This window comes from Nannospalax galili, unplaced genomic scaffold, assembly GCF_000622305.1.
Source record: "Nannospalax galili isolate Female #2095 unplaced genomic scaffold, S.galili_v1.0 scaffold713, whole genome shotgun sequence".
NCBI classification, from domain to species: Eukaryota; Metazoa; Chordata; class Mammalia; order Rodentia; family Spalacidae; genus Nannospalax; species Nannospalax galili.
The window spans coordinates 1697639-1708679 of NW_008333780.1; the positions used below are offsets into that span (position 1 = coordinate 1697639).

At 41.9% G+C, this 11041-nt stretch overlaps 1 protein-coding gene and 1 pseudogene across 6 annotated transcripts in view; one reads left to right on the top strand and one right to left on the bottom strand.

Annotated features, from left to right (window-relative positions):
- Positions 1–11041, bottom strand: part of Osbpl9 (oxysterol binding protein like 9) — a 176597-nt gene that overhangs the window by 77359 nt on the left and 88197 nt on the right. For all 6 annotated transcript variants that reach the window (XM_008828455.2, XM_008828452.2, XM_008828451.2 and 3 more), the window contains one exon: positions 6620–6696. Coding sequence is in view for 5 of the 6 variants with exons in the window: in XM_008828452.2 (XP_008826674.1) it covers positions 6620–6696 (77 nt within the window). In the remaining variant the exon portion in view is untranslated. The remainder of the gene's footprint in view (positions 1–6619; positions 6697–11041) is intronic.
- LOC103730268 lies at positions 7925–9730 on the top strand (annotated as a pseudogene).

Consider the following 11041-nt stretch of genomic DNA (forward strand, 5'->3'; position numbering starts at 1 on the left):
ATATAGATAGATAGATGATAGATAGATGATAAATAGATGATAGAGAAAGAATGTTAAAATATCAAGTGCTGCAAGTATTTATGTTGTAAACAAGTAAGATTAAATTAAATAATGTTTGTGGTTGTGTATGCTGTTCTAGATTAGTTGGCATCAGATTGGGAAAATTCTTTGATAAGACAGGTTCCCTAGGGGCTAGAGATGACTCAGTAGTTAAGACCACTGGCTGCTCTTGTAGAGAACCTGGGTTTGGTTCCCAGCAACTGTCCTAAACTCCAGTTCCGGGGGATCCAATGCCTTCTTCTGGCTTCCACAGGAGCTGTATGACATGGGTGCACATAGATGACATGTAATACAGGCAGAACGCTCATATGCATAAAATAAAATTAAAGAAATAATTCTTTTTTAAAAGACAAGCTCCTGGGCTGGAGAGATGGCTCAGCGGTTAAGAACACTGACTGTTCTTGCAGAAGACCTGGGTTCGAATCGCAGCACCCACATGGCAGCTAACAACTGCCCATACCTCTAGTTCAAAGGGATCCGACAGCCTCTTCTGTCCTCCACGGGCACTGCATGACACGGGTACACTTACATGCAGACATAACACTCATACACATAAAATTAAAACAATAAAAAAGACAAGTCCCCTATTCCTTTCCCAAGAGATGCTGAATGAAAAGGCTCAATAAAGACAGCAAGGCCTTTTGTTTGGGTGCGAAGTTATGGGAGAAATCTGAAGGAAAAAGGACTCAGAACAGACTGGGCCCCACTCTTGGTTCTTGGTTGTTTTTTGGTTTTGGACTTTTTGAGATAGGGTCTCCCTGTAGCCCCTGCTGGCCTGGAACTCACTACATAGAAAAGGCTGGCCTCGATCTCACGGAGATCTGCCTACTTCAGCCTCCTGAGTGCTGGGATTAAAGGTGTGTGCCACCATGCCTGGCTCTCCACTCTTGATTTTAGTGGATGCTAAGAGTCAGGCTGGTTTTGTTCAGGCCATCTCTGTAGTGTGGCATCATATTGAGGCAGATCAGTTCAAGGCCAGCCTCAGCTAAATAGCAAGTTTGAAGCCAGTCTGTCCTACATGAGACCTTGTTTCAACTTTCCAGGCAAAAAAGCAAAGTAAAAGTTTTTTTTATTAAAAGGATTCCAAGGCCTTTAATCCTAGCCCTCAGGAGGCAAAAGCAAGTGGATCTCTGTGAGATGGAGGCCAACCTGGTCCACCTAGTAACTTCCAGGCAGGCTGGGACTAGAGAGACCCTTTCAAAAAAAAAGGGGAAAAAAAATGCCTGGGCTGAGGAAATGGCTCAGTGGGTAAAGGTGCTTGATGCCAAGCCTGATGACCTGAGTTAAATCCTGAGGACCCACACAATGTAATGAGAGAATCAAATCCCACAAGCTATCCTCTGGCCCCCACAGGCAAGCTGTGGCAATCCCGCCCCCTAATTAGTAAATTGGAATAAAAAATTCTAAATATAAGAGTCCTATTGATCTTAGCTACTAGGCACACAAGCCATTCTACTTAATAAGGGGTAGAATCAAAGCACCTCAATACTACTCACTAAAAGATTGGTTTCTCAGCCAATCTCTACTACAGCTCAATTTATATAGTGATTTTTCACCCATAGATTCCAGGATTTCTGGTACACACACCAGCCCTCCCTGTTGTTCAGCCATGTTCTTTACATGTCCTTTCTCTCTAGGAGTCTGAAATCAACACCAGGCAAGGGGTTCTCATTTAATTTCTGTTGCTATGATAAAATACCTTGACAAAAAGCAACTAAAGGTAGCTGGGTGTGTTGGCACACACCTTTAATCTTAGCACTCAGGAGGTAGAGGTAGGTGGATCTCTCTGAGATAGAGGTCAGCCTGGTCTACATAGCAAGTTCCAGGCCAGCTGGGGCTACAGGGAGACCCCATGTCTCAAAAAATTTCTCTGGCTCAGATGTGTTGTATAAGATGGATGGGATTGATCATTTGCAAATAAAAGATGCATAGTGGGGTGGGGGTGGTAGGGTGAGGGCGGAAATCAGGGAGGAGGGCTGCATATGATCAATTCATTGTATAAAATTTTTGAATTCATAAAATTTCTTTTTTAAAAAATATTAATTTTTTAAAAAAATTTAGTGTATGAGTGTATTGTCTGCATGCGTGTAAGGGCACCTGTGTTGTAGAGTGCCTGTAGAGGTCAGAAGAAGGTGTTAAGAGTCCCCTGAAACTGGAGTGGTTAGCACCATGTGGGTGCTGGGACTTGTACCTGGGTCTTCAAGAACAACTGGTGCTCTTAACTGCTGAGCCACCTCTCCAGTCCCCAAATCAATAAAATTTCTATTAAACAAAAAACCAAACAAAACACAACAAAAAAAGGCCACTTAGGGGAAAAGGAGACTTATTTTGACTTACAATTCCAGATTACAGTTTATCACTGTAGGAAGTCAAGGATGGAACTTCAAACAGTCGTATCCACAGAGAGAAATGAATGCATGCGTGCTCACTTGCTTGCTGGAGTTCTCCACTTTTATACAAAGCAGGACTTCCTGCCCAAGGTGCTGCCCACAGTGGGCTGGGTCCTCCCACATCAATTAAGACAATTCCCCATAGACGTGCCAGAGGCCATCCTAGCACATAATCACTCACTCTGTCTTCCCAGCTGGTTCTACTAGTTCTACTGGTTGCATCAGATTGGCAATTAAAGCTAACCTTCACATACAGCAGATTTATAAAACTGTAGGATGGCAGCAATGAAATCCCATTTTGATATCTAAGGCATCGTCTACAATTAAAGAACCATTTCTTGGCCCAAAGAATAAACAATGAAACCATATTATATTACAAATTTTGAATTTCGTTATTATTTTATGTGTATGTGTGTGCATGTTGGGGTGTGTGCCATGGCGCATGTGTGGCAGTCAAAAGACAACTTTGTGGAATTGGGTTTTCTCTGCACTTTGGTGTGGGTTCCCATGTTGAATTGAGTTCACCAGGCTTGTGTGGGAAGACGAGCCACCTGACCAGCCCATAAAAAAATATAGTAACTCATTTGTAGCACAAAACTGAAAAACTTAAAGGTCTACACTTAAATAGCTACCTAAGAATTTCCAAATTGAGCCCCAAAACAGTTTCTAAAACAATCTTTTTTTTTTTCTGGTCTTTTTGAGACAGGGTCTCCCTGTAGTCCCAGCTGTCCTGGAACTTACTATGTAGACCAGGCTGGCCTTGAACTCACAAAGATCCACCTGCCTCTGCCTCCTGAGTGCTGGGATTAAAGGCGTGTGCTACTGGGCCCGGCTTTTTTTGGTCTTTTTGAGACAGGGTCTCTCTGTTGTCCCAACTGTTCTAGAACTTGCTAGGTAGACCAGACTGACCTTGATCTCACAGAGATCCACCTGCCTCTGCCTCCCAAGTGTAGGATTAAAGGTCTGTGCCACCACGCCCAGCTTCTACAACAATCTTTTAAAAAATTAGTATGACCACCATTTTTTGTGTGCATATGTGTTGCATGTGTGCGGTATATGATGTGTGTTGCACGTGTGAGATGTATGAACATGTGTGCCAGCGCTGGTGTCCATTCATTTGCATGCATGTAGAAGCCAGAGGAGGATGTCAGGTGCTCTACTCTGTTGCTTTCCACCCACTCTGTTGAGAAGGCCTCACTAAGTCTGGAGCTAGGCTTGCAGCTGGCCAGTCCCAATGACCCCTCTGTCTAAGCCCCCCCATAGCATCGGGGTTAAAGTATACATGGCCATGTTCATCTGGCTTTTTCTTTATATGGATGCCAGGGATTCAAACTCACATCTTTATGCTTGCACAACAAACGCTCTGACTCACTGAGCCATCTCCCCAGTCCCATGACCACCTATTGAATCATCTTAGAAACCACCTTAAAACTAAAGTTTCCAAGTTATGCTATTGCCTATGTTTTTATTTATATCCAAGTCAGTACTATGTACATGACATATCCATGTAAAGGCTGGATGACCTTGTGGCATGTGTCTTAGTATAAATGAAGGTTTTCCTGGCAGTTAGAAGAGAGAAAATTGACAAGAAGACCAAGTCATCATATTCTACACTGAAGTGCATGTATGGTCAAGTGTACAAAGAATCTACACCCTAACAGTCAGTACCATTTTCACATTGTAAATAGTGAGTCCAGGTTACCATAGTGTAGTGGCTATCTGACCTTTACATTGTAAGTAATCTGTTTTTAGTAAGGCAGTATCGTTGAACAAATTACATTATTTTAGGATTTTTTTTGGTTGTTCTGTTTGTTTGTCTGAGACAGGGTCTCACTCTGTAGCCCTGGCTAGCCTGCAGCTTGCTATATAGCCCAGGCTTTATAGCCGGCCTTCAACTTGCACCAATCTTCTTGCTTCAGCCTCTTGAGTGCCAGGGTTAAAGGCATGTGCCACTGTGCCCGGCTTAGAACAGTATTTATATTTTTATTGTGTTATGTTTTCACTTGAAATTTGCTTTTTAATGTTTTCATAAGTTTAAATCTAAGAAATTTATAGTCTCCTTCACATTTGTCTTCTGTCCTTGCTAGTTTTTGTCAACTTGACACAAACTAGAGTCATCTGGGAAGAGTAAACCTCAACTAAGGAATTTCCTCCATCAAACTGGCCTGTGGGCACGTCTGTGAGGACATGTCTGTGAGGTGTTTTCTTAATTGTTCCTTGATGTAGGAGGACCTAGCCCATTGAAGGCAGTGCCATCCCTGGGCAGGTGGGGTTGGGCTATATTAAAAAGTAGCTGAGTAAGCCAGGGGAAGCAAGCTGGTAAAGCAGCTTTCTTCCACAGTCTCTGCTTCAGTTCCTGCTTCTACGTTCCTGCTTTGGTGTCCCTGATGATGGACTGTGAGCTGTAAGCCAAATACAGTCTTTTATCATAGCAACAGAGACCAAACTAGAACACCTACATTAAATAATATTACAGCATAATGATATAAAACTCATATACTGGGGGCTGGAGAGATGGTTCAGCAGTTAAGAGCACTAACTGCTCTTGCAGAGGACCCAGGTCCGATTCCTAGCACCCCCATGGTGGCTACGAACCATCCTTAACTCCAGTTCCAGGGGACTCCAACACCCTCTTCTGACCTCCGTGGCATTGCATGACATGGGTACACTCACATACATGCAGGCAATACACTCATAGACATAAAATAAAAATAACAAAATATATATTTTTTAAAAAATTCATATACCACCCTTTGGGCCTGCAATAGTTTTGTTTTGTTTTGTTTCCTAAAATATGCCCAAACATACTCAAGTTTATAAATATAAAACTGATTTTTATACCTAAACAGCAACCACATAAGTTGCTCACAGGCTAAGGAAAGGGAGTTAAGAGGCTCTGTAGTCCCTATGGCTCTTTTTAAGATGTGTTCTAATTGGGTAGGGTATAAAGACATGAAAGGGGAAGAGTGGTTCGTAAAACAAAATAAAAAGACATGAATGTGGGAAAGAGATCTCTAGAGAGAAGGAGACATGACAATGATAGGGGGTGAGATGCCCTGTACCACCTTATCTAATCATGTGGATTCTAACCTAAGACGAAGAGGACATAAAGCCATTTTCTGTAACTCAATCTTCTAAATAAAAATAAAACAAAATCCTCTATTTGCCACAAACTTATTAAAGACCAAACATAAACAAACATCTTCTGTGTGCTAGAAGAGACACATGCTGCTTTGTCACTCAGCATGATTTCTTTCCCTTATTGTGACTCTGCTAGGGCTGGGATGGGGCGGAGGCACCCTCTACCCTATTAGTAATGTACTTCTGGTAAAGCCCACATTGGAGCACATGACTGTGAAAATTGTGATTGGTTGAGATTGGACACATAACTGAAGCTAAGTTCTTTTTTTTTTTGAGTCAGCATCTTGGACCATAGCCCAGGCTAGCTTCAAACTCTCAGTGATCCTCCTGCATCAGGCTACTGAGTGCTGGGATTACAAGCATGAGTGTTAATCTTATTGAAAACTCTATGAGCCCAGAGTCCCTACAGTGTGAAGGTGAAATTGCTGCAACCTTCTTACTGCCATAAAGGGAAAAACCCATCTGACAATAAAGCCAACTCAGAAGAAATGGAATCTAGAAACAGAGAAAGGGGATCCAAGTCTACAGAACATTAAGTGCCAATTTCAAATCATACCTTAACTACATTGACTTTGGGCTGGGTTTTCTTTCACTTTTATCCTAGTTAGTATTAAACAGGTAGATGTGGTAATAGCCAAATTATATAACCAGAAAATTAGGTCAACTCAGTACTTACTAATTATAATGTTTAAGTGCATAATTCATTCTATCAATAACCTAATAATGATATAAACATAAAAGATGAATCTGGCATATTTTAACACAGCATTTCACCTTCAATATCACCTTATACTGCCTGCATTTCGGATAAAAATCAGTATTTTGCTCTAGAAAACAGATGAAAATAAATACCTATAACTTTACTATAGAACACTTAAAAGCAAGAATAAGCAACTCAGAAATTAAGAGTTCGCATTGCATTGCATTAGATATTTAAAAAACAGAAAGCACACCAACAACACAAACAAATCAAATAAATAAACAAAACTCTAGCAAACTATCCAAAAACCATGTAAAGCGCCTCTTACCTGCAGCTGGAGAGTATGTCGAAGAATGGTTTCTTCTAAGGCGTGGATCCACTTTTCTCGTTCATCTGCATCACGAGCTGGAACAAAAGATTAGAGGTCACTTGTGCCATTCCTTAATAGGTTCACTTATCTAAGCACCCACTATCAAACAGATCCAGGATCTAAGCAGAATTCCAATCTAAGCAGAATTCCAGTCTAAGCAGAATTCCAATCTAAGCAGAATTCCAATCTACTTGCAGCAAATTATAACAAAGGAATAACAGTGCTTAGTAATAAGCAGATGGCATCTCAGATCAACCTCTCCACTGAGATCAACAAGAAGAGATAAATTGTTTTTAAGAATTGGTTCTATCAACAGATGAAAGGTTTTAAAATACGGTACAAATACACTTTAGAATACCATTCATCCATTAAACAAATTTTCTGAAATACTGTTATTTGTGGCTGCACAGATGGAGCTAAAGATCGTACATTAAGTGAAATAAGCCAGGCACAGAAAGACAAATACCATATGATCTCACTCACACCAAGATCCTAAAAAAAGCTGAGAGTAGAATGAGGGTTATGAGAGGCTGAGTAGAGGAGTGAAGGATGGGGAAGGAAGATCAGTGTCACAGTTACATATACAAGCTAGTTAGCTCTGGTAGCTCCTACACTATTGGATGACTATGGATACCAATAATGGACTGACTACCTTTCATAAAAGCTAGAAGGATTTTGAAAGGGTTTACCATAAAGAAGTGATTAGTGCTTGCTGATAGGTATACGTAGCCTGACTTAACACAACATTAATGAGTCAAAGCATGATACTAGCCCACATGTACAATTGGATGTTTTTAAGTGGCAGTTAAAAAATAAATTGTAACTCAGATTAATTTTTTAAAATTTATTTAAGTTGGGGCTGCAGAGATGCTCAGTAGTTAGGAGCATTCGCTGCTCTTGCAGAGGACCTGGGTACCCACGTGGTGGCTAACAACAGTCCTGAACTCCAGTTCTAGGAGATCCAACACCCTCTTCTGGCCTCTGCAGGACACAGGTGCACTTATGCACATGCAGGCAAAACACTCATACACATAAAAATATTTAAAAACTGGTTAAAAGCCAGGTGTGGTAGCACACGCCTGTAGTCCCAGCACTTGGGAGGCAGAGGTAGGTGGATCTCTGTAAGTTCAAGGCCAGCCTGGTCTACACAGTGAGTTCCAGGACAGCTGGGGCTACAGGGAGACCCTGTCTCAAAAAGATAAATTAAAAAAAAAAAAAAAACTGGTTAAAGTCATTACAAATCAATAAAGTAGTGAAGTCAAGATGTGTGAGAAAGAAAACATTAGGAAGAAAAGCCTGGTATTTAGGGCCGCTCTTTGCCTGGCAGCATTATAATAAATTCTAAGGGATTAGTTGTAAACTGGATGACACAATTAAAGACCTATCACTGTGTGCTAAGGGTATTTGAGAACTCTATTTTATGCTCAACTTTTCTAATGAACCTAAAAGTGTTTTCAAGACAAAAGTTGAAGATCGGGACCCATTAACAGAAGGGACTCTGGTTTAAAAAAAAAAGTCATGTTTCGACTGGGACCCCAAATGAACATGACTTTGGGGACAATAGAAGGAGACAGAGGCTAGAACAAATGCCCCACTGAGATAGGATAGAAAAACAGGGTGATTAAGGGCCTTAAGAAAAGAGAGGGTCCCATCATTTCCCTGGATCTTGTTTGCACTCATAGCTGGCTGAGTGTCAAGAATTTTGACAGTTAACCAAATTATCTTCAAAGGACAAGATACTCCCTTTCTTCAGAAAAAAAAAAAAAAAAAAACACCTCACAAACAAGATTATGAAACATGTTCACTGTCAAGATACATGCCTTGACCTCCTTGTGACCTACATTAAGTGAGACTTTTCTGAGGACATTTTACCAACAAGGCATGAATCAAAATCTGGTCTACATAGTGAGTTCCAGGCTGGTCAGGGCTACAAAATGAGACCCTCCCTGTCTCAAAAAAAAAAAGAAAAATGATGAAACATGTTTACAGTCAAAATGGCTTTATCTCCTTATGACCTATGTAAGAATTCCTCTGACCGGGTTTCAGTGGTTAAGAGCAATGGCTGCTCTTGCAGAGGACCCAGGTTCAGTTCCCAGCACTCACATGGCTGCTAACAACTGTCCTAACTCCAGTTCAAGGAGATCTGAGGCCCTCTTCTGACTTCCACGGGCATTGCTTGACATGAGTGCACTTACATGCAGGCAGGCAATACAGTCATACATATAAATTAAGAATAATAAATATTTTTAAAATGAATTCCTCTGACCTTTTCTGACCTATGCTTTTACATAATCAGCGCTCTTTTATCTATAAACCTACACAGCACACCTCATAAACCACCTTACAATCTTTCATTTACAAAAATCAATCAGAGAGCGTGTGAAGGTGGCAGGGGAAACGAGGGGTTCGGCCCGCTGCTGCCGTGGGTGCCACCGCCTAGTTACGCACCCGCGGCCTGAGGTGGCGGTGGGAAGTCGGCTGTGACATCACGGAGGGCGGCGGGGAAAGTGGCCAGAAGACCCCGGGCGGCTTAGCCCGGCTCTTCGGAGCAGGAGGAGCCGGCTACTCGCATGCCGCACAGATCTGGCCACTAACTGGTATGAGTCCCCTGTCTCCTTATTTAAATGCAGATCCACGGTACCTCATTCAGGATACTGATGAGTTTATTTTACCAACTGGAGCTAATGAAACCCAGGGCAGATTTGCACTAGCCTTCTTTACCGATGTTGCATGACCGGGGCCGCAAGTGGGGCAATGAATGGTCTTCGGCTAGGAGTGAAGGCAACCCAGAACATGACCTGGTCCAAACCAAGAAATGTACAAATTTTGAATATGGTGACTAGGCGAGGGGCACTTTGGGCTAATACTCTAGGTTCTTTGGCTTTGCCCCATGGTGCATTTGGTGTTATCATTGAGAAAACACGAGGTGCAGAAGATGAGCTCAACACAGTAGCAGCCGGAACCATGACGGACCTGTTGTATAAATGTACAGGTGGTTTTCGAGGAGTGGCACGAGGTGGTCCGGCAGGACTGACACTTACCAGCCTCTTCGCACTGTATAACAACTAGGCTCCTTGCATCAACAGTCACTGAGATTTTGCCGCCTCAGGAATGGGGGACATTTCATAGTCATCCAGATCAATTAATAAGTCAGTCTGGAGTTGCTTTCTCTCATTTACCTACAATTATTTTGAACAATTGGAGATTCTGATTTGCTGTGATGAAGATCGTGGATGGTTACTCAGGATCATACTACTTGCTTGCCCTTAGTGAGGTAGCTCAATGAGTAATGTGTTCTCTTCTCCTTTGGGGATGATCTTGTACCCTTTCTCTTTCCTACCCCCTAAACTGGAAAACCACTTACTCTCAGAATTCAGGCCATACTTATTTTCAACACTTTATCACCATGTTTATTCTTAAAAGTCTGAAACTAATGTTGCCCTGTATTCCAAATAAAGGGTGAAAATAGAAACAAAACAAAACAAAAACAAAAACAAAAATCCCAAAATCAATTAGATAAAACCCAAATAAATATACAATACATTTTAATCTTTTAAACTTAGCTACAGATTGCATCCTCTGAACAACATAAATTCAAAAGCCGCAAGAATCATACACAGCTACTGTTAAAGACGCTTCGGTGGGATCTGAAGAAGCCCACACTTCCTCCTAACTGTGTGCTATTGCTCTCCTCTCTCTCCAGCCCACACTTAAAGCATGCACTGGTGTTTTCGTAATAAACCCCAACTTTGTTTCATACTCACTCTTCCTGAAATCTGTTCCTGAGGCTTAAGTCAAGATCGTGAGTCACCTGATTAGAGGTTCCTGAAAGAACTCAGGCTGCACAGCTGACAAATTCAAGTTGCACTGCTGGTGACACTATCTGCTGAGAATTTTCCAATATGGATGGAAGATATTATGCCACAGCTTTCAGATGCCCCAGACAGATTATTCACTACAGCATTTTTTTTGTTGTTTTTTGGTCTTTTTGAGACAGGGTCTCCCTGTAGCCCCAGCTGTCCTGGAGCTCACTATGTAGACCAGGCTGGCCTCGAACTCACAAAGATCTGCCTGCCTTTGCCTCCTGAGTGCTGGGATTAAAGGCGTGCGCCACCACACCCGGCAACATCATTTTTTAAATTTTTATTTATTATTTTTATTTTATGTGTATTGCCTGCATGTATTTGCATGTAGGTAGGTATTGTGCAATGCCCGTGGATGTCAGAAGAGGGCATTGGATTCCCAGGAACTGGAGTTACAGATGGCTGTGAGCCGCCATGTGGATGCTGGGAATCAAACCCAGGTCCTCTGCAAGAGCAGCCAATGCTCTTAACCACTGAGCCATCTCTTCAGCCTCCAAGCTATAGGTCACGAGTTACA